The sequence below is a fragment of the Thunnus thynnus genome, chromosome 5, assembly GCF_963924715.1.
Source record: "Thunnus thynnus chromosome 5, fThuThy2.1, whole genome shotgun sequence".
Taxonomy (NCBI): Eukaryota; Metazoa; Chordata; class Actinopteri; order Scombriformes; family Scombridae; genus Thunnus; species Thunnus thynnus.
Genome location: NC_089521.1, coordinates 24242880 through 24267194, shown reverse-complemented (window position 1 = coordinate 24267194; position 24315 = coordinate 24242880). Strand labels below are relative to the sequence as shown.

At 42.5% G+C, this 24315-nt stretch overlaps 1 protein-coding gene across 2 annotated transcripts in view; it reads left to right on the top strand.

The window, feature by feature from the left end:
• plxnb2b (plexin b2b) overlaps nucleotides 1-24315 on the top strand; it is a 122332-nt gene that overhangs the window by 59068 nt on the left and 38949 nt on the right. For both annotated transcript variants that reach the window (XM_067590302.1, XM_067590301.1), the window contains 3 exons: nucleotides 21624-22762; nucleotides 23157-23345; nucleotides 23489-23614. In XM_067590302.1, the coding sequence (XP_067446403.1) occupies nucleotides 21626-22762; nucleotides 23157-23345; nucleotides 23489-23614 (1452 nt within the window). In that variant the 5' untranslated portion in view covers nucleotides 21624-21625. The remainder of the gene's footprint in view (nucleotides 1-21623; nucleotides 22763-23156; nucleotides 23346-23488; nucleotides 23615-24315) is intronic.

The window sequence follows — 24315 nt, the reverse complement described above, 5'->3', positions numbered from 1 at the left end:
TAATTCTGTGATGCACTCTTGTTGCTTTCCATTGACTGATGGGAGTGATTGTAGAGTACAGTAGACCTGTACGGTTGTTAACAGCTAACAAGGGAACATGCAGAGATGAAACGCTACATGCTCTGATATGTCTCCCTCCAACTCTGCTGTAGTTCTGCCCCAGGAGACTGTTATGTGCTCTCTGAAAAGCAGTAAATTCGCATAAGAGAGGAGAGAACAACTTGCCGGTGCCAAATGTTCCAAGCTTTTTTGCGAGAACCTGCGAGAGATGTGGAAGTTTTGCGGGATCGCTCGCCCCACTTCGGAGGAAGCAGCTGTTCTTTTGGGGATGCGGGGAAGGCTTTGATGTGGTTGTATTTTCAAAGTGGTGGATCTGCTGTTTCTGTTTTACTCATTGTTCATCACGTCATTAGGGAAATCATTTGTAGATGTTCTCGAATAATTTTAGCTCCCAGCTCCCATGTCAGATGCTTCCTGCAAGGCTATATCTTATCTCCCCTGAGGGGCCTGCTTAACAATTAGTTACCATTAGTTACCAAGAGCAGCACCCACAAGACTCCTCCATTAAAATATCCTTGAATATCATCCCCTCTTTACAAGAAAAGCAGTATCTGTGATATCACTGTTGCATTTCAGACAGCCAGTCTCTTCTTTTAGTGTTTTTTATGAGAACCAGCTAATGGATCTGACTCTTAAGACAGTAGTTTTCCGGTGCTAATCCACACACTGTTGCATGAGTGCCACAGTACTGGGCTGTGTTGTTTACCCTTGATCATCGCACAAATAATTCTTCCACTCTAGTGATTATTATCGCCGAGTGAGAGACAAAGAGATAGAAACACTGACAACTGAGACAACCACCTGCTTCGAGCACTCACATGAAAGAATGTATTTAATTAGTTTAAAGACAGCAAGGGTGATCATGACATCAGCAACTTGGGAAGTTAAGCGTCGTCTTTACTTTCCTCTGCTATTTGATGAATACTATGGAAGAACAAAGAGCCACATATTTCCCCCCATCTGACTGTACCATCCTTTTGATTTGGGTGTAATTGGGTGCATGTTAGCCTCTGGTACAACAGATATAACTAATTAGGCTCTTGTGCGTGTAATTAAAACAATGTACCATGGCCAAGCTTCCAGCAGGGTATGTGTTTAACAAAAGCAATTAAGGAATTTATCACCTGGAAAGATCCTTTATCCATTTTTATCTGAACATCAGTCCCGTGTCTGTTTGTTTTTGAACACAAAGGCAAGTCTGTCCTTTGTTACCGTCTTCTTTGTCTGAAAGGGACTCTGTGGTGGCGTTGAAGGTATGGAGAATTAGGTTTGATCCTGGGAGGCTGGCACTTATCAGGAGTGTTGTGATACGAGGGGCTCAGTAACCTCCTCGGAGATTCCTCTCCCTTTCCCTCACTCTCTTTATATTCTCTACTCCTCCCTTCTTCCCTCCCTCACTATTAAGCCCTGTATTAAAGATTCATATGGCACCTACAGTGTATTCGGAATACACTACCGCCCCTCCTGCTGCTCTCCTCTTCCTTCTTGTTCATTCTGCCCTCTACCTTCTCCTCTCACCCGTTACCCACTCCCCCCATATCAGTGAATTCCCTCTAATAAGGATACTTAGAGTAAATCCTCCCAACTCCCCTTTCCACAGCGGATTAGTGTTCTCACCCTCGGCGAAGAGAACAATCGGTTGAGAGGGGCAAAACAAAAGGCCTCCTTGTTGGTGATGTGCTGTTTTGGATCCTAGAGCTTGTTTTCTGTCTTTCTCACACTCACTCTCTTCCTCTCTCCTCTGGCTGAGGCAGACGGTAACTCATCCTCTCTGTCTCTCTTACCTCTTATGCTGCTTTTTTCTCTCCATATTGCGTGTTCTCTCTCTCTCTCTCTCTCTGCCTTGAGATCTCATTTCTCATTTCCAGATACGCCATCCATGCACATATGCCCTTCTGACCACTTATGGATTTGTTTTCCTGACTGAAGCTAATGCCGTCCTTCAGACCAAACTCAATCTAGCAACTGATAGCAGTAATTTCTGCTGAAGTATATACAAGTTCCCTGAGGACAGAATATCTTTCTCTGTCACTTTCCTCATGCATTCGCCTCAATAAAACCTATAGGAGAGTCAACAAAGTTCATATAATTGATAAATAGAGTTGATGCAGTTTATCCCTCTCACTCTATCACATGTAGAAATGAGGCAGCTCACACTAGCCCCACCGGAGTCTTCTAGCAATTAGGCAAGTGCCAGAAAAACACATTAATCTAGCTATTATATCTAGCCTTGTTAATTTATAGTTGGGTTGGAGAAGCTCACTCATTAATTGGCTGTGTTGGATGACACACAGCGAAATTACATTTGCATAGATCATTTTTAAATTGCCACCCAACATCCAGCTGGGAGCAATGCTGAGAATAAACCCTTTGGTTTTAAGTGTTTGCTTGTTTGACGGCAGTTTAGTGATGAGAGAGAGCCGGCATGGAGAAAAGGTGTCTGAGAGAAGTCAGTGGGAGCTGCAGGGCGTTTTTAAGCTGCGCTTTGCAGTAGCCATCTCACCCACGTCTCCATACAAGCGGAGAAATTGGCTGTACTCAGCAGACCAGGACGGAGATAGCGAGTGGCGGGGGGCAGAGGGGGTGGCAGAACGGGCATCCAAGCAGCAAGAGAGGGGAGGGCAGTAGGGGAGAGTCAATTCCAAAAGGACTCTTGAGTTTCGTTCCAAAAATTGAATCGTCAATTTCCATTCAGCCGACCACTCTGCAGGATTGGAAATGAATGAGTGTCAAGGCGCTGGTTGTCCTGGAAATAGAGGTTAGCCCTGGAATGAAATTCAACGGCGACTGTGTGGGTGGGCCAGGAGGGAGGAGTGGATAAGTGGTAGAGGAGAAAGAAAGGTGGACTGGAATCAAAAGTGAAATTGAACACGGGGTCTGACCTTGGCATTCTCCGTTTTGCGATGGCCCGGGTGATAATTCCTCTGGCTCGAGCTGCACAGACTGGCAGCTTTGGTGTGACTCCGGCCGAGAGATGGGGCGGCTGTAATTATCAGCAGAAGGCTCAGGAGATAAAGAGACTGAAATGTAGGCTTCACTGGCAGACATCAGCACTATCTCACACTCAAACTTAATGCTTGTCACTGTTCACGGGTGCTGCACGTGCGTGTGTGAACGAGTGTGTCCACGTCTTCTTACAGGAGCGTGCTGTGTGCGTGTGTGTTTGCCCCCCTGCCAACATAAACCCTGACTTTGATGTTTGGCCCCCTGCACCCCACCGCATCTGAAGTCTGGATGTGACAGAATGTCAACGCACTCACCTGACATGAAAGACACAGTGGCACCTTTAGAGACGAGGTGCAGATGCCATCGCTGACACGCCTCAGCTACGCCACACGACCGGCCCGTAATGCCACCCTGCTGCTTATCAGGCCATCTGCAACCTGATTAAAGCAGCTTATTTTTAGGCAATGGGGGGCTAATTCCCTCTGACCTTTGTGTGTCTGCATTTGATTAGAAACGGTAATCACATGAGGACCGAGCTATTAATCAAAACGGGATCATAAATAAAATGTAATCCTAGCCATTCATCAGGTGAGGGATGTACGTGTAGGTATGTATCACATCCTACTTGTATCTCACACACAGCCTCTCAGAACTAAAGGTTTTGATACTGAGCCTGGGGAATAATATCCCTTACCCTCTGAGTGTAGTACAGATAGATTTAATGTGTTTATGTGTTTGTGTGTGCGACTGTGTGAAATGGCTCCTGCCTTTTAAGCGTCTCACTAATACATAGAGTCCATTTTTCCAGGATTACAGGTGGTGAGACGGAGGTGGGGGGGTGCTCTACGTGCTGCTCATGCCAATAGGCATCCATCAACAATCACTGCAGCTCCAGCTCCTTACAGCAGCCTCCTGGGGAACAGAGCAATCATGGCCAAGAAAGAGCTGTAGTCTGGACGGGATTTGGGGACTCTAATTGTTATAAATTTCTGACATTGTTCATTTGGGCCTGAGTGTCTGTATGTTTTTGTGTCTGTATGAGATTGTGGGAATGAAGTGTGAATGCATGTGTCCATATAGTATGTAGGTTTATAGAGTATATGAAGAGCAATCTGCATGTATAATGTGTGTGTGCATACCCACACACACATTATCAATAAAGCTCTGGATTGTTTTTTAAATTTTTATTAATCGATTGATTGTTTGGTGTATAAAATGTCAGAAGGTAGTGAAATATGCATCCATTGCACATTTTCCTAATGTGTGAGATGACAACTTTAAAATTGCTTGTTTTGTCAGACCAACAGTTCAAAACCTCAAAATATATATTTAGAAAATAGAAAAAAGCAGCAAATCCTCACAATTTAGAAGGACAAATTAGTGAATTTTTCTTTCTTTCTTTAGCAATTCATCAATTATAAAATGTTAGCCAATTCATTTTCTGTCAAATCAATTCATTATCTAATCATTTGAGCACCAACCCATACCCGCACTACATCCCCTTCTCTTGTCTCTGTTCCCTTTCAGAATCGCATACAAAATAACACATTCTTTCTCTCACACTTACGCTCACAAACACCTCTCTACCTGTCAGACAGACTGAACACTTTGGTAGTAGCAGGGATGCAGCGGTGGAGGGAGGCTGGCAGCCTGAGTGGCAGCAACGCTGATCATCTCCCTGATTTCAAACTTAATTAACCGGGGCGTCACGCAACACGTCCTCCAGCCCGTCAGTGGTGTGCCGGTTCACTATCTCCTCTGAGATCTACGGCAGTGATGGGAGGACAAAGGAGAAAGAGGCTAGAGGAGACAGATGGGAACTTGTCCCACCTAGTAGTTGGAGGGGGCGGGGTTGCTGCCCGCCCCAGGCCCACGGCTCATTCCAGTTACAAAGGGGCCCACCTTGGGCTCAGTCTGCCTGACTGAACATGCATTTTTGTTGTTTAGTTGAATATTTGGGATAAAGTTTGTTTGTGTCTCTTGTGGAAAAAATAAAGTCAGACTCAGATCAGTCTGTGTCTCCTCAGAGCAGGAAGAGCCCCCACCCCTGCCAATGGGTTCTCATCTTATCCAGCAAACAGTACCAGCGGGGACACCGTGGCCTGTTTGTATTGTTGTTGATTCCACCCCCTTAGCACCCCCTTAATTACACTCTGAGTTGATTTGGCTGCCGGGAATTTTAAAAGCCTGTGTATCCGTGAATGTGTCATGTTGTCTCACACTGTCAAGTTAACGATCAAGGTGATGTGTTTTTTTTAATCTAGCTAAGAGGTAAAATGGAGAGAAAGTATAAATCTGGTGCATTAAAACGCAAGGAGCGAGAGAGTAAAAAAAGTTTAATTGCATCATGTGCACCTCTTACATCTTACTTCTCATCTTGCTCGTTGTTTCAACACAACCACGATGATGATGGAGAGGATATTCAAGCTAATCTTACTGCTAGCACCACTAGCCTGACAGTACCTAATGGCCAGACTATCCAACCTCACTTTACACTAAATTACAGGCTGAGCAGAGACAACAAATGGTGAGTGAAACATGTACCATAACTTATGGAAGTTATATAATGTATTAGATCTTGTAGTGGGACTGACAAGCCTGCTGAGGCTTTGAATAAGGTGGATTTTCCCCAGTTTTGCATTTATGAGTAGTTCAGTCAACTGTTGACTGTGTGTAGTTTGAAAATGAGCCTGTGCAGAAGCTGTGTGCTTGTTGCTTGTGAGAATTTATTCATGCATATAGAAAACAAGATTAAGTCCCGTTTTTGATTGACGCGGTGATACTTTTTGACATGAACACTCTTAAAGAATATACACAAGTAGTATGTGTAAGTCATGTATCTGCAGTATAATATGTGCATTGTTTCTTTTTGATGGGAACATAAATATGCTGTCTAAATGCCATCCTAGAGTTTTCTAAGTGAATATAATGTGGTTTGTTGTATTACACCATTATGAAACACTCTGAATTTGTTAACTGTTTTGATAAAATGACATTTTATCCTACTTCATACCTTATTTCTTTATAAAGACCTGTCTGGCTTGGCATCTGACCACACCACTGCTATTATAAGTGCTTAGTTTCAGACTTAATTTAGGTAACCTTGATAAATGTGTGGGGTCACAAGATAAAAAAGTATAAAACAGAAAAAAAGAGAGCAATATCTGTTGATTTTTGTCAGATTTTTCTCTAATTGCTCTGCTCTTTTTTTTGGGAAATACTGGGCATTTTCACCTTTTCAGGGCTCAACAAAGATCCATAGTTAGTCTTTATTAACTTCAGTTTTGGTTATGCATAAAGCAGTTAGAATGTATAATGATGAATCTGTTGTTTGATTCCATGCTTACCGCATCTCTGCACCTGTCTGTGTAACTGCCTGTGGTGTTGTAGACTGTCTACTTAGTGACAGTAGAGTAGCCTTGTAGTGATGTAGACTGCTGTGTCTATTTTATGTTTGAAGAGGCCTTGTAGTGTTGTATACCGCTGTGTCTAGTTTATGTTTGAATAGGCCTTGTAGTGTTGTTCACTGCTGTGTCTATTTTATGTTTATGTTATTCCCATATAAGAAAGACATGGTGCTGAGACAGTGCACCTGGTCTGTCGCTGTCTGTCGGTGGTGGTGCTGAACTGTTTGTCAATCGATGCACGTAGAGCATTGTGGGCTGTCCTCGGTGCTGAAACGTTTGAACGCGACTGGCAACCTGTTTTCTCTTTTTGTTTTTCAGAACAAGCAGAGTGGTTTTACTGTATGTTTTCATAGACACACAGTAGGCTTGCTTCAATAAGTGACAATTTGTGTTTAAGGACAGGATATATCAGCTATTTTACAGTTGTGAATTTTAAAATGACTTCATCGGAAGGGCCCCTCCAGAATGCTCCACCCTCTCTGTGCTGAGAGTATAGCTCCACCCCTGGTCCCACCAATATCACATAACTTAACCTGCTATTAAAGGATAATTCCAGTTCCTTACAACTTGAGTCCTGTTTTCTTACATTTGATAAAGAGGTACTCGTAAAAGTAGCTGCTGAGATTTAGGAGCATCAATACAACAAGTCCTAGGAGTCAGACAAACAGAGAGGTTGTAAACATTTACCAAAACTGCTGAGTGTGCACACCTGAGATGTCAGTAATAATCCCTCAATGCACAGGAAAACTGTGTGCACAACTATAGTATTTCAAAGCTGAACCAGTAAGGATGTCTGTGAAGTGTTTAATGTTTACAAGGGACAGATTGGGTAATTTTACCATTTCCCTTTGTTACTAACCCGTGATTTGTTTAAACCTGTCGGATTGTCTGTTTGCGCTTCTTGCCTCACTGTACTTTTTAGTGATGTTGCAACAAATGATCATTTTCTGCCAATTATTCTACCAATTGCTTCCTGGATCATGCAATTGTTCAGTCTATGAAATGTCAGAAAATAGTTAAAAGTCTCACAAATTTCTTGTTTTGTTCAACCAACAGTCCAAAATCCACAGATTCTCAGTTTGCTATCATAGAAGGCTTAGAAAACCACCAAATATACAGATGTGAGCAGCTGGAATCAATTAATGTTTTTGTTAAATAACTTTATTATCAAAATAATTTCAGCCGTAGTGATTTCCCATACCTCAACAATTTACCTAGTATTTCGCACAGGAATAAGACCCAAACTGAAAATATAATTTAAATGTTGAACTGGAATCCAAACTATCTGTGTGCATCTTTCCAGTGTTTACACTGACACAAGCTCTTTGAATCTAATTCAAAAAGAACCCATGAATATAATTTGGCTGCTAACTAACCCTGCTCTCAGCAGTTAGCAGTGCAACAAACCCGCAAACAAATCTCAGTTTGCCCCCTGCTCCATCCCTCCCCTGAGGCCTGACTCAGACTGTCTCTGCCTTTCTGTCCGTCTGAGCTCTGAGAACGCGGAAGTGCAGACTCAACCATCTCACCAGTGGGAGGGGAAGGTTTGTGTACCCACAAGGGCTTGTGCTGAATTCCCACAACCAACACAGACTTTAAAAATATCCCTGCTTTGCTTTTTCTCAAGCAAAGAGGGAGACTGGAAGATTGATTGGTGACAGCGTTCTTTCTTTTTCACTTTTTCACCATCCATCCCTTTTTAAGTTATTCCCTTATATGGCGTTTTCTTGCAGCCTACTGTAAAAATCCCCTCTCCTTCTCACACGTTGTCCTTTCTCTCATCCTCTATACCTCCCTCAGTCCTCCTTCCTTCCCCTGTTCTCCCTACCTCCGTCCTCCTGTCTGGCCATCTCAATTAAGTCAGTGACATTTGATGTGAAGTGGCGTGGGCCCGAGAGCTCACAGCCACTGACTCATAAAAACACACATGCGCATGGAGGACTTGATGTGGAGGGAAAGGTCAGGTCTACTCTCAGAGGGCCTAATCACCCCCTCTCATTGAGTGGCTTGCTCACTCAGTCACACTTGATTGAGTGTGTGCGTGTATGTGTGTGTGAAAGATGTGATCACGGGTGTGACTTAGTCGGTGCATGCGGGCGAAAGAGGGAGTGTTAGAGGAATAGATTGCTCCTCGAGAGTGGTGATTGGTGTGTGAAAATGTGTTCATCAGATAATGTGCATTCCTTGCTTGTGAACATACGATTAGCAGATGACCGCTTTGGGTCAGGTGACACACTCATACAAATGTGCATGCAAACACACATACACGCAATCCTCTTGCCCGAACATGTGGTGTAATCAACGGCCTTATCAGGGGAACTATGGGGCCGTAACAGGCTCATTAACTTCTCCCTGAGCCTTTTTTAGAGAGGGAATTGGCCAAGACGAGAGGGCCACGCTTCTCTCTACCCTCTTTTAATATAGTCTATTCTCAACTCACTTTTTGCGGTAAGTGATTGCGCACATGTGTACGCGTACGCATGACGTACCTTTTTACCTTAAACCTCCTCCTACCTCATGTTTCTGCACTTATTCCCTCATTAGTGGACCTTCAGTGCCGCCCATCCTAGCTTAGTTTAGAGCAGTCACTAACGGAGCACGGCAGCAGGGATTAAGTATTAAAGAGCCTCAGCTGCTCTGGGGCTCCTGTAGCTCAGCGTTCGGCCACCGAGGCCTGATAATGGTGTTTGTTTAGCCATTAGTCAGGCCCTGCTTAGCAGCTCTCTCCCCTCTGGCTGTAGCAACGCTCATAGATGATGGATGAAGATTGTGAGGGTCGGCTGATAGAGGGATGAGTGGTTTTCGATAGCATCAAGAAAATTTGGTGGAAGTGCGGAGGTAATCTAAGCAAATGTATTTATTCATTAAAATATGTGAGAGAAGGAAGAAGTTATGAGATGAGGTTGTGTTTGAGGCATAACACACACATTTTTATCAGTCTAGCTTTCCTGTGATTAGTTCTCATCGTCCGACTAATTAAAAAGTAGCCCAGTCTATTTTCTTCCGCACTACCAGCGGAAAGTACTCCTTCTCGCTGAAAGCTATTTAATTTTATGAGGTATTTTTTGCAGCTAATTTAGCCATTACCTTTTAAGCTTCAAACGTGACCTTTTTTCTCCATATGCTGAGGAGAGCTAGCTAATCTTTGGGCCATTACCTGATACAGTAGCTGTTAGTCATTACCAAATGCTGGAATCTTTCTGGGGCTTCAGCCAATGCTTATATCCTCACCATCACAATGCTCAGTCACCATCCACACTCTGAATCATCTTGACAAGTGACAGGCACCTGCCAGCTCACACAAAGGAGCTATTGAGACTCAGTCAGTAACGTGTGTGTGATTGCCCTCCCTCTGTTCCTGTCTTTCTGTGACTCTAACATCTCTCATCGCTCCCGTCTTCTCTCTGAAGGTTACTTCTCTCGCTGATTCAGCTCTCACAAGTCTGGACAGAACCAAAGATATCCCATCTCTCACAGTTGGACACAATGTGCCGTCATACACCCTGCGCTTAGTCCATACACTGCCCCACCTACAGTAGCTGTGTTTTAAAGGAATAGTTTAACATTTTGGGAAATATGCTTGTTTATTTTATTTAATGTTTATTTGTATGGAGACAATATAACATAAGCTAGTTTACAATGCCCATCTCTAAATTGTGAGATGCGAACATTTAATAACTTCATGTCTGTTGTGTGAAGTAAGAGCCTGGCTCGCTCCAAAGTGAAAAAATACACCTACAAACATATCTAAAGCTCACTAATCTCCTTTTTTTCTTAAATTTGTGAAACCTGCACATAAACAAAAACGTAAAAATTGTTTTTAACAATGTAACAATTTCTTTGTGAGCAACAGCAACACAGTGACTGACCCAAGTCTTTTCATCACATTGAGGCAGTGAGGTCGCCAGGTTTATTACCATTGTGCCTCTGGAGAGATTTATTGTAATACACAAATTGTTACATTTATGTTCATATATCAATTACGCAAACAATATACAATCTTTTAATTAGTGCGCTTTACTCCCAGTCCCTCTCCACTCAAAAATATGTTTTTCCTTCTTTGTTTCTTCAATTGGATGTTTGAGCTTCACTGTGCATAATGATGTATTTGCAGAGTAGGAGTAGGAGACATCTTGTGTTCACTGCTCAAACCTTTTAAACCTATAATATTTGCATATTCATAGATTCTGGGTTTTTTTGAGGAGGGAGAAGAAGTAGATGTCAATTTTTTACATGTGAGATAAACTTTTTTTCAAATGGAAAAACAATATCAGACATACAGTATATTATTAATCAAAGCAGAGTATTATCATATAAAACATGTCTGCAATGGATCTTTAAACACTGGAAGTGTGACAGGCTGCCATTTATTGTGAATAAATCCTGAAATAAAATCCTGGCGCTGCCCACCGTGATTCAAGGGGAGTCTGAAGTTGAGCAGCGGTGCAACTTGAAGTCGAAAAGGTTGAACTTAATGCAAATGTCCTCTGACGCACAGGAGCGCCAACCTGGTGACAACCAGTTGCACTTGTTGTGATTCCCTCAAGACACGGTAGCACAGCTGTTGTCTACTCCACTCAATTACGTGCTTCAAACATCATGAAGGAAAAGCTGATCATCACGGTCAGTGGCTTCCTGATGCAAGATGAAATAACTTTAAGGAGCTTACGGTATTTGAACAAGAAAAATGATAAGTGGGAATACATAACCCTGGAAATAAGTTCTCAGTCAAAGCTGAATATGCAAATTATGTGTTCAATGCAAAAAATCTCACTACTTTGAGTGTGTAAACAGGGTGTTAGAGGTGGTGGTAGGTGTGTTTTGTGTGCTAAACACATCCTGGTTCCAGCTGCATACTTAATGGACCAACATGAGATAAATATCAATCGTCTCATCTCGCTCTCAGAAAGAAAGCAAATGCCTATATCCCACCTTGTTGATCTATTCTATTAATACCAAAGCCACCATAAACACATTTACATCTCCACGTCCCCTTTTACAGAGCTCTCATGTGAATTCCTGTAAGAGGGCAAGCAATCAGTCACCATAAGATCAGTATTCCCCTTGAAACCAAACGAAAGCTGGGCTCCGAGACTGAACCACATTACAAGATACCTTCATGGCTCATTGGCGTTTATGCTGGTGAAGTGAAATCATTATAACCAATAAGGTGTGTAATGGATTCCTTCCCAGCAGTCAGTCAGTCTGCCTGCCTGACTTCTTAATTGTGGCTGCATGTGTGTTGGAACGTGAGTGCGCGCTGTATGTAAGTGGTGGCTGAGTTTGCGGTGGGAGAAAGGGATTGCCTCAGGGTGGTGTAGCGATCAGAGAAGCTGCCCTCAAACCAGAGGAAGCAGTGATTTAAGTCTCTGTGTGTGGGGGCAAGGAGCCAACCTGCTGAAGTGCCCCTGAGCAAGGTGCAGAATCATTACCTGTTCTTAAAAAAAGGAGACTGACCTCTTGATAGGAGCAAGTTAAAAAAAAAGCTATTCCCTGCAGCCATCAGTCAATGCATCACGAACAATTGAGTTTTGAGGAGTGTTTGAACAGTAGCCAACTAATCGATTGATTGAGTGAATGAATTGACAATAATCTTGATAATCGTGCAAGTAATTCAAGTAAAATCCCAAACATTTTCTGGTTTCAGCATTTCAAATATGAGGATTTGTTGCTTCTCTCTGTTTTAGTAAACTGAATATCTTTGACTTTTATACTTTTGGTCAGACAAAAAAAGCAGACTAGGACTGATTGATTAATCAGTCAGTCCAAAAACTCATCAACAGATGACAATCTTTATTTGCAGCCCTATTTGTGGATGTGCATTTTTCACATGCAGTTAATGTGTTGGATCTCAGATGCGTAACTGTGAGTCGAGTTGATTAGTGAGCTTGTGTATGCATGCCTGCCCCTACAACTGTTTGTGTGTATTAGCAGCCGTCTGGATGTGGCAACGATGTCGGAGGAGCCATTGGCTCCTGAAAGTAGCTCTTCTCCGCCAGGCCAGGCCATTTAATCAGGTTCCCCACATCCGCCAGCTGTGTCCACACAGCAAACAGCCACTCTGTCCCGCTGGAGAGCTGCAACATCCAGCTGGGGGTGGGGAGGCCAGTTAGCATTGGGAGATTAGCCCAAGCTGCTGCTGCCCAGACAGGGAGAGGTTGCATTTGTGTGTTTGTTTGAGAGACAAACAGAGATTCAGAGATTACAAGAGACACTTAGGTCGGCTGCTGAGAAAGGTATGAGGCAGAGGAGTCTAGTAGTGTGTATCTCTGCACGCACATTTAAATGTGTGCTCTGCTCGAGTAGTTTGTGTGTATGTGTGCCTGTGGTTTTGCGCTCTCGCTGCTCAAGTGTCCAGCTGGCAGAGAGGAGATAGCAGGAGCCTGGAAAATGGTGACGGAGCGGTAAACAGACACACAAACAGCCTATCAGTCCTAATGAGGAAAAGTGCTGTGCCTAAAAGGATGGTGAGTGTGTGCGGGTTATGTTAGCACCCCTGACTTGTGGTCATACATCAAAACAGACAAACATACACAGGAGGGCAGACACATGTAGTCACACAAGAGAAACAAGCACACAGGCGTGAGAATTGGGACACAGACACACATACACGGTCTAAGAGGAGAGCAAAGTGTGATTCACATACTCCTCGGGTCACGGGCCAACTTTAAAGGTGTTAGCATATTTAGGCCAGAGCAGCTGGATCCCACTGAAATGGACCAGGCCCATCAATCCCCCGCCCGTGACTGGTGCCCTGAATACAATGGCTGGGCTGGCTGCTTTGGTGAGCGTGGTTCTCCCAGTCAGTCAAATTGAAATAAATGAACTGCCAACCCTGACGGCAGGGTAATTGTTCATATGGAAATTGGATTGTCGTCGTCACACCAGCCTCCCGTTGCAACTCGTGAAACAATTTCACTGTAAAGATGGGACAAGAGCATTTGCATGTCAAAAAAAAAAAAGCGAGAAGGGAGACATGCAGAGAAAGAGAGTTCTCCCCACTCTCCCACTTCATGTTTCATCTTTAACAATGCCGCTTGTTCTTCCAATCCTTCCCTGGATGGCGAGGGGAAAATAAAGGACAAGGATCCGCCCCTCGTTTCCGGCAGCGGCTCCTTGTATGCCTCCTAACCCACGTTGTCATGTTGCCTTGTACACACTTTATCAGGCCTTTTCAGCACCCTACACGCTGTGACAGACATGGCAAGATTTGCTTTAGAGCATTAACCCCTCACTCACCTCTTCTCCGCCCATCGCAGAGGCCTCTGGGGACAGGCGACTAATTTAATGGCAGTTCAATTTTATCAGTGTGTAACACTGAAAGCGGCTTCAGTGTGAAGACACCCCCCACATCAATGTCAGACCCTGGCATCTGTCAAAGCCAGCTCTACGATAAAAGAAAGTGCTGAATATGAATGATCGCAGTATGGGGTGATATTCTATTATGTTTTCGGGGTAGGGTGTCTGTTTTTTATTTATTATCAGTTTCCTTTCCGTATCAGTTTTAATGAGTGAAAGGAGCACTCATGCTGTTTGAGAACTTGCCAGGTCAGCAGTTGCAGTGTTTGCGTGTGTGATCTAATCGTTACACACACATTCCCCCTCTTGTTTCAGCCTCTCTCCTTCCTGATCTCTGGCTCCCTCACGCAGGCATGCTCGCACACTTCCTCCTGGTGGGTGTTGTCCTAGAAAGGGGGATGTGCGGTTAGAGGATTGGCCGAGAGGTGCGCGGACTACCGTGCTGGGTTTTAGTGCCCTTGTGTCAAAGGGACACAGTGTGGTAGTTTGCAGAGTAGAGTGTCTCTGTGTGGTCGGAGTGGGATTACCTTGTCAGCACTTCAAACTGCGCTGGTGCACATATTGGTGCGTGTATCTCTAAGCTTATGAATCTGTGTGTGTGTGTGTGTGTCTGTGTGCACACCTGCCATTTTTCAATTATCTTTCATTTTCCTCTGCTGAGAGCTGCTTTTCCTGTCCAGACATGTCCCTAAACTTGTGGAGGGAGGGTGAAAGAGATGATACTATAGTTGTCAACAAAAGGACTGTGTGCATGTGTGTGTGACAACTAGCAAGTCAACAAAGAGACACACCTGCATGTGCCATTTTCAAGTCTGTGCATGTAGTAGCTCAACAATCTTTCTCTTAATGTCCATTTTTCTTCCCACCATGGCAATAAACTAGAGTTGTAAATTACACATCACTTAACTGAATCGAATTGTGATTATACTGGTTGTTCACTTTTTTTTGTAAGCCTAGCGATCGCATCACTGTTCAAATGAACTCCAGTAAGTGAATGCATCACCGTTTATACCACCGTGACGTTCAGTGTTGATGCTGATGTCTTCAGTTCAGTAGCACCATCAGTATGTCGCTGGTTCAAGCTGTTTTGATCAATTCTCAGTAGCTTACAAAACTAGACCTGTACAAGTGATATTTATAAGATTATTTTTTGGTTGGTTTATTGAAAATATTCTCATATGTATAAATAAATAAATACATTTATAATACAACACAGACTTTGTCAGCGAACGTCCTGGACTTATTTCTAAGCTTCATCAACACAGACAGACAGGCGTTCAGTAGAAAATGAGAACAATCAACTAGAAAACTGAACACATTGAACAATAGTTTTTAATACTTTCTGTATTTTAAGATGTACTTTAAGACAAAACCAAAGATAGATAAAAAATACAGAAGTAGATTTGATATTACAAACATTTATCTTCATGTACATATAAAAAATAAAGCTACACTTCATTCATATATACATTCATATTTTGCTGCTACGTTGTACTGACAGAACAACATTAAACTTTAAATTCCAGCTTTAGTAGTTTTGTGGATACCGACTATCTTCCCACTAGATGACCTTACTGGGTCGGCGTAGATCTCAGCCTGCCTTGCTGATATCACAGAATGAATCCCCTCTTCTCATTCCTCAGTTTGTACGTCATCGATTCCTTTTCTCGCCTCCTCTCCTCACGTCTTGGTCCCTCCCATCTGAGATGCGAGTAGAGGAGGCGAGGAAGAGACACGAGGAGAGAGGAGTCGAGGCAACAGGCATTTAACAAAATGAGACATCTTTGCTTCGGAGTTGTCATTTTAAAGTGACGTCAATTAAATATAACATGCGGCAGAGCTGCATCATCTGTCCATTGTTTTGTTATGGCCTACAGCTGTATTTTATGATCTCTGTCACATGAGCATTACAGTGTTCTGACAACTTATATATTTACTTCAAATCATAATGTGGCATAATGTGACAAGAATGTACGGATGTCATACATAGTTATATTTTATTTAACATGTGTGCGCACATACACACATGTATATAAATATATGTATGTATATATATATATATATATAGAGAGAGAGAGAGAGAGATCCTTTATATGTTTTACTGTGTGAAGCACTACAACTGGATTGTATATTCCAGCTGTGTCATGCCTCTTTTATATGTCATGGGTACAGAAAAGACTTCTGCAAAGGTCACACCTGTGTATCCTCGCTCATAGCTCTTCTTGCAAGTCTCCTTGCTCCTCGAGATGCATTTTAGGAATTGAGACATCCTTAAACATGGTGCGTTGAAATCGATTTCCGGGTCACAGGCAGGAGGATGGAGGAGAGAGGAGATGAGGAGGCACAAAATAGAGAAATGAGGAGAGCACGATTTCTCTACAGTAAGACTGAACTCACACTGACCTCACTCAGCACAACATCAGTATCCAGCTCAGCAACACCTCACTCTCTCCAACAAAGTCTGCAAGAAAGTCTTACTCGGTCATGTTGCTTTGTGCACTATGACATCAGAAAGATCAGGTTTTATCTGAATATGTTGCTCAACTCCTTGTACAGGCAGTGGTCACTGCAAATGGTCCAAAACGCAATGCGCATCTGATCTTCAACCAGCCGATAACAGCTCATGTAACTCCACTTTTCATCACTATTCACTGGCTCCCTGTCGCTGCTTGCATTTAGTTTAAGTCACTAATCCTCACTTATAGAGGGGCCCTCTACCTGAACTCCTTCCTTGAGGTTTATGCTCCTTCTCGTTCTCTATGACTTTCAAATAAAAGACAGGTAGTCCTACCGTCACTGCGAGACAAGAAGTCTCAATCCTAACTCTTCTACTGTATGGTCTCTTAGGAAAGAGTTACCAAACTGAATTTTGTCAGCAGTTTTGTCTTCAAAAATCACTTGAGAACCCACATACCTCTACCCAGAGTACTTACGGCTTGATACCACCGGGCACAGCTGCGTCGCAGCCACCGGAGCTAGTCACGGCCACTATAGTCAATGCTTGTGATTCCACCAGATGCACCGCAGTGTTTTTCAGAATTGTCCCAGAAGCGGCTCTATGCTCTGCTACAATTATGCGCCTAGTCTATTTTTGATGGAAGCCGTGTCAAGCTACACAGAGCAGATCGAGCTGAGCAGGAACTCATACACAGGAACGGCATAGAGCATCTGGTCAATTTTCAAAACAAAACACCCTGTGCAGACTCCTGATCATATCACATCACTACATCAACATTTCATCATAACCAGTGGCACCAGGCCAGAAGTCAACTGGCTCTCTTCTCTCTGGCGCTGCCAGAGCAAAACGCTCTGCTTCTGAAATGCTCCTGGTGGGGTATGACACTGTGTGGCAGACGGAACAAATCAAGACATTACTCACCTATTATGCTTTTTGTCTTCCTGTGTATCTCTCGATCCTTTATCTCTCTCTCTCTCTCAAAAAAAAAAAAATCATTAGCTATGCCCTTACGTGTTACTTCATGTATCTGCAACCTTGTGGCATTTGTGTCATGTTGAACATGGAACTGGAGTGTTACTACACTTATTCTTCCAAGACTACTCGTTGTACCTCATTTGTATGTTGCTTTGGACAAAAGCGTCTGCCAAATGAATAAATTAATTTACCACGTAATAGCCAGTAATAGTAAACCCCCCCAGAAAAAACACATTTTAAAGTGTACAAAAAAACTTAAAAGTGTGCAGAGGAATAGATAGAGAGTTCTGATTTGAAGTCAATTCATTGTCTGCAATCCGCCAGTTTCAATTCAACAATTGTTTTTTTCAAAGGATCACATTTTTCAGATGTGCCAGCTTCATTAGCACATGATGTGTTTCATTATTATTTATCTCAGGCCATTGGAGGCTTCATTAGCTGCAGGCTGATGCAGCACACAGCCTCTAAATTTAGCAGCTTTTTATTTATTCAGAATACCCACGTGTTGGATGGTATGCCCAGTTGCCATGTTCTCTCACAGCAGCTTATGGACATGTCGAGAAAAGAGAGGTGGGATGGTCTGGGGAGAAATGGGCCTCATTCCACCTGTGTCACCCCCACCAGACGTCTGCCTCTCTTCAGCTCTTTGAAGCCTCTTTAATTCCAGCGTTCAGGATTAAGCCCATGAAAAAAGGATGAAAAGTGATAGAGTGACAGAAGGAGACATCCTAGGAGAGAACAGGCTCCTTTGAAATATGTCAAGAATTTCGTTTGCACTGACCCACAATGCAGCATCTGAGGGAAATTTGTGTGACGCTTTTTTTTTTCTGATCGTGGGTTGGCTATAGGATTTGCATGAATAGGAAAAGGGACTCTTTGAAGTCATGGATGTAAGTGGAGCTTGAGTTTTGTGAAACCTAAATGAGTGCCGCGAGACAATTGTCCTTGCATTGTACATTACAGGGTGAGAAAAGTTGCTTTGTCACAGCGTGTTTGATTGGAAGCCAAAGGAATCAAGTAATTTTCTGTCACAGAAACCATCGACATAATCCACCTTTTGTAGAGTCTCCCTGTGCAGTCTGTATCATGGCTGACTGAATTGATGGAAATATGGATATTACAGTCTTTAGTGGACAGCACACAATGAAAGTACATTCAGAGAGGCAGTCATGCTTCAATTACTGTCCATATTTACAATTGCACCCAATATTTAGACAGGATGGTCTTCTCTGTCGTGTACAAAAACAAAAAAAGGGGAGCAGAGCAGCATTCAGCAAACGGCTGTTGTTTAATTTCAGACATTACAGCGCACAGACCTAGTGTAAGTTTAATTATCTTCTGCTCGTGAAGTTACAAAACACTGAATATTCCTGCCAGGTGTTGCCACAAACAGAAAAAATGCACATTAAAGGTCATGTGGCATGTCAGACAACCTGAACCTTTCTACTCAAAACTGTTTAACCATCAACAGACTGAAACATGGCAGTTTGTTGTGAGGAAACAATCTTGCTGTTGAGGTCAAGTGACTTAAGAATGTAATAAAATGTATTAGTAATTATAAGAATCTGCATTTAAATACTGTAGTTCCTTCCAGAAACAGAACTTTTCAGTACTTAACAAAATAAATCATGAGAAAACACTGAAAGATAGAAAAATGAAAATCAGAGTACAATAAAGTACAGAAGATAAAGAATTTGACACAATAGAGGGAAGGTGGATGAAGGAAATGCCAGGTTGCAGTGACACTCGGTGCTTCTGACACCTCAAAACACATCCGCACTTCACTATTAGGAGCATAAACTTGACACGTGTGAGTTATCACAAGCGTTCGCTTTATTGTGGCTTAGATTGATTTTTTCTGGGATTTGGTCGTTAGTGGCTTCACCAGAAGGCCATCTGCATTTTGGCTCCAACGTCTTACAAGTTGTTGCCAAATGGGATCCCTGCCCTAAATACGCCCTAAGTACAGCTTTGTCTGGCTCACTTTTACAGAGCAAACTTTATTACACGGATACTGCATCACGGAGGTTTCCATTTAATCCTGTGATCATTTTAAAGGCCATTTTTCTGTGTCTCCCTGTCAATGTCATGCAATTTTCCACCACTCTTTGTCAGGGCAGCTTGACTGTGTTTTGCTTATGTTGTCAACATTTTTGAGGCATCAAGAGCGTTTTGCAGCTTATGCAATTTTTGTGATGCTTCCTCAAACATAAAAGCAGCTGTGCTGCCTCGTAAAGCTGACACACACTTGTAATCGTCATTCAACACTGCTAGATGATCTGTCTTTTTTGTAGTTGAAGTTTTGTTCATTTAGAGCTGAAGTTCACTCTTCTTTTGCTGAAGTAAACTTATTTTTTCTTTTTAGTCTTGGTTAAATCTTGACAATATGGCACCTGCCCTTTTCTCTTGGTTAAAGCCGTAAAAACTAACCACACAGATGGAGGTTTTATTGCACCATTTCAATCTTAATGGAAATATTGAAGAAATGAATGAAAAGGGCACGATACATTTACGCAGTGAATTGGGTTGGTGGGGGGTAGAAGGGACGGAGGCAGTAAATGGAGAGAAAAATAAAATCATCAAATCAAGTAGTGGGCACTTAAATGCAAATGGGAAGTTGCCAGTGAAATTAACAGGGCCCCCCTGGGCAAATGTCTAATCAGTGGTCCTACTTAGTCCAGTGAGGGAAGGCAGGTTAACATAAGAAAACACAGCTTTTTTTCTGACAACGTCCCAGAAGTTTCATCAGAGGTTTCCAATTTGACAAATGTGCCTCAGGACTTGACTGACAGGGTGAAATGAGAAGGAGGATACTATTGAGAGAGTGCGGGCTTGAAAACCACACGCAAACATAGACGCACATTTGCTGTGTGGGCAATAGCTGATTCAAAGCCACCTGCAGTTCCATATTTACCACAGCCTGGGCAAACAGCAGTAAGCGAGGACTCCACAGGCACCTGCTGTTAGCCCCGTACATGATGCTGTCTGCATTTTACAGGGATATTGTGTGATCATGTTTCCTGAGACAAAACGGTGTACTTCCTGAGCTTGGAGGTGTTGCTGGGGGAAAAAAAAAAGCAAAGTGCAAATGAAGTTGGAACATATCCAAGGTTTTTAAATAGGCTTTATTGTGTTTTGGTTTGAGATCTAGCTCTCGGCCTTAATCTTTCTTTACCCCCACACATAGCAGTTTCATTTTTTCAGCAGTGATCATTTCTGATATTAAGTCAATTAAATCCAAAATAACACGGCCTTTGTAGAACTGGAGCAGGGAGTTGAGTCATACCCAAACAGCTACGCTACGCACTGTTAGCTTGAGGCAGTGTTTTAGTATTTGTATCCCAATAACCTAAATCTATATCCTGAAGTGCTTCATGTTGTACTCTTAAATGGTCAGTTCACCCTAATAATTAAAAAAATCTTTTTGCTCATGTTGGTTTGTGTCCATGCTGATAGTTTTGGTTTTATTTAGTCAATTTTTTGATCTGTGCCTGCGATTTCTGCCTCTAACACAGTACAGCGTGTGAATAGTTTGCATTGAAAATTGACATTTTAAAATATTCAGCAGCAGCATTTCTTTTCAGAAACAGATTCTTTGGATAATCCACATACTCTGCTTTGAACAGTTTTCACAAAAGAAAGAAAACAGTTCACAGTGAGGGTCTGTTGATTATTCAGAGTAATGGGGGCACTGGTTCTGGATAGAGATGTTGCTGTTACATTCCTAAACAACAATGTTTCACTGCTTTAAGCGTCATAAAATGAAAATCCATTCATATTTATTGTATTAGTGTTGCAGCAGAAAACTCAAAACTCAACAGATATTTCAAATCCTGGTCAAATGAAACCAGTATTATCTATATCTCTTGACAGAACTGAGAAAAAATGTTTTGCTGTAAAATTGGTGAACCAACCTTTGACATTTTTAGAAATGATCAAAAGATTAATACCACTCTCTTAGTTGTATAGTACATATGAAGCAGGAGCCTGGAGCCGGTTAGCACTGGAATATATAAACACTGGAGACAGCTAGCTAGCCTGGCTCTGTCAAATGTAAAACAAATCTGCCTACTAGCACCTATAAAGGTCACTATTAAACACCTTAAATTTAATGTGTTCAATCTGTACAAAAACAGAATTCATAAAACGCTAGGCTAGGCTAGCTAACCACATTTAGTGTACAGACATGAGAGTGGTACTAATCTTTTCATCTAACTCTGGGCAAGAAGGAATTAATTTGATTTTGAATGAATTTCTCAAAATGTCAAACTATTGCTTTGAACCTTGTGACTGTGCCCAACTGCAAACTCTGCACACATGACCATTAGATTGCATTTTTTAATGTGTGTGTTTATGTACAGGGATGTATGTTAACCACACACCTACTCTATGTTGCAGTCTTGTGTTTTAATAGCTAATGTGCATTTACATGTGCATTTGAAAGTATTAATAATGAATTACCTTTATTTTCTCTCCAGAGATGGCAAGCTGGGTCTCCCTCCTCCTCTTCCTCGCCTGCCAGTCGACCTCACAAGCTCAGGAGGAGAGCAACAACAACATCCCCATCCTGGAGTTCACTTCAGAGACCCCCATCAACAATGTGGTCCAGGACCCCCAGACCGGTCGCATCTACCTGGGAGCAGTCAACACCATCTTCCAGCTGGGGCCGTCGCTCAACCAAGAGGCCCGTGTTGAAACTGGCCCCAAAGAGGACGCTCGGACATGTACGCCTCCTGCTTTAGCCTGCCAGGACACAAAACTCATGCCCAACATCAACAAGCTTCTGCTTGTGCATCCGTCCAATGGTTCCCTCATCGTCTGTGGTAGCCGCTACAGAGGCATCTGCTCCCTCCTCAACCTGACCAACGTGGAACAGCAGCTGTATTACAGTGACAGCAAAGGAGAGAGGACTTACGTGGCTAGCATAGAGGACAATGTGAACGTGGTGGGTGTCATGTCCACCTACACAGATACGCATTCTAAACAAGCCTTCAGTGTGTTTCTTGTTGGGAAGGGCTATGGAAGCCTGGACAGTACAAAACTCATCAGCACACGAATTCTCCAGGACTTCCGTGATTGGGTCATGTTTGAGAGCATCATCGAGGCATCTACGGTACAGACTACGCCATTTGTTCCCAAGTACCTGCATGACTTCCGTCATGCCTTCAAAGAGGATGGTTTTGTTTATTTCCTCTTCTCACGGACACTCGATGGTGCAGATAACAAAAACCTGACCTTTGTGTCTCGTCTTTGTGAAGAAGACCACCACTACTATTCCCACACAGAGCTTCAGTTAGACTGCGGTCTAAATAACAGATACAACAAAGTGCAAGCTGCCTATGTGGCTTCTCCAGGAAAAGAGCTTGCTCTGGCCATGACTGAATCAGGTAATTACGGGAAGGTCTTCGCTTGGAATAAAGTTCTGTTCATGGTGGCGAGTCCAGACGATGATGACAGCGACTCTGCTCTCTGCATGTATCCGCTCAACTCCATCAATGAGCGGCTGGTGGATATCATCAGCGCCTGCTACAGTGACTCTGGGAAAATTGGTGGGTTTGCTGCCGTAGATATCCCCTATTCATCTAAAAATGATGAATTCTGCACGTCAAAAATTTCGGTAAGTGCTCCTGTTGTGTCCGCTGATTGAAGATTAAAAAAACCTGTTTGAGAAAAACAAGAGGATAAGATTTTTTGAAGAATTCCCTTTTGTCTAATCAATAATGCAAAGATGTGTCACTGTTTACTTTAATGTCCCAGTGTTTACTTTGTTCAGCAGATTCTTTGTATTGTTCCCTCTAAATCTCTCACTCGTCTCACACATTTTTCTTCCCTTCATGTTTCTTTTTCCCAATTCCCTAAACCCATCCAAAATGATACCATATACCTTATTTGGTAGACCACCTACACCATTGCTTGGAGGTGTGATACCCACATATTCCCACTCATATGGCTTTGGATAAAAGGGCACATAATGCGTCTTCATCCTTCTGCTCTTCCTTTTCCCTTTACAGAAGGACACGTTGGAAAACTTCAAGTGTGGTGCAGACTTTCTGCCTTCCCCTCTGGCCAGCAAGCCAAGATTCGCCTTAAAGGCAAATGCAGTGTTGAGCAGGCTGGGCCTCCTGACCGCTGTGGCTGTCGCTGTGGAGAATGATCACACCATCATCTTCTTGGGGAACCACCTGGGAGTGGTCTTCAAGGTGGAGTTTTCTTCTGTTCACGTTAACTGATCTATTGCTCTTCACTTTTTTTCTAGTAGAATTTTTCGTTTTACCTGAGGAAGGCAGAATGGAGGGCCTACAGACCTCATGTCTGAAAGTGTTACCTTTTGTTTTCTGTCCAGGTACACCTGGCTGCAGAGCCACATGTGTACGGCGAGACTCATAGTGACACCAGGGGAGAGAAGGTCAACAAGAACCTTTTCTTTGACCCTGGACACAATCACCTTTACATTACCACAGAGAAAAAGGTGTGTATGTCAGGGCTCTTCTCTAAAAAATCTTATACTCGTTGTTTGTCTTTATTAAAATCAACACTTTTAACCCTCTATGGTACAGTGTTGCCTCTAGGTAACATATCCATTTTTACACATACCCTTTTACATCCACACAATACATCTTCAATTATGATGCAATACAAAGAGGCCCTGAGCAAACCAATAGCGTCTAGCAATAGTGTTTTGTCTCATGACTCTCTGGAGACCATGTCGAAGCCCTTTTTTGCAGTCTTCGTCACATGGTTCAGCTCCATCATCTTTCTCCACAAAATTGTCCTGAAAATGTATTTTTCTATCATTTTACAATCAGGGGGAAAAAGTAGATTCACAAAAATAAATGAGTAAAGTTTAATTTTTAATTGTGTAATGTATTTTATTTGATAATTAAATAATGGAAAATTGTTAAAATCCAACTGTTGCCTTGAAGCAACAACATACCATTATGAATTCCCACCATGAAATTTTTTGGTATTGTGTATTTAGGTTTATAGACTGTTCAAAAGCATAACAGTCATCATAATTTTATTATCTCTATAAATTAATCTAGATAAATTTGATAATGTTAGTTGTAATTAAGTTTAGGCTAGTACACTGTGAAGTCTACTATAACAGTACACTTTATGAGTCCTCTGTGCAGAGCATATGCTTAAAGTTTACACACATTTTTCTTTAAT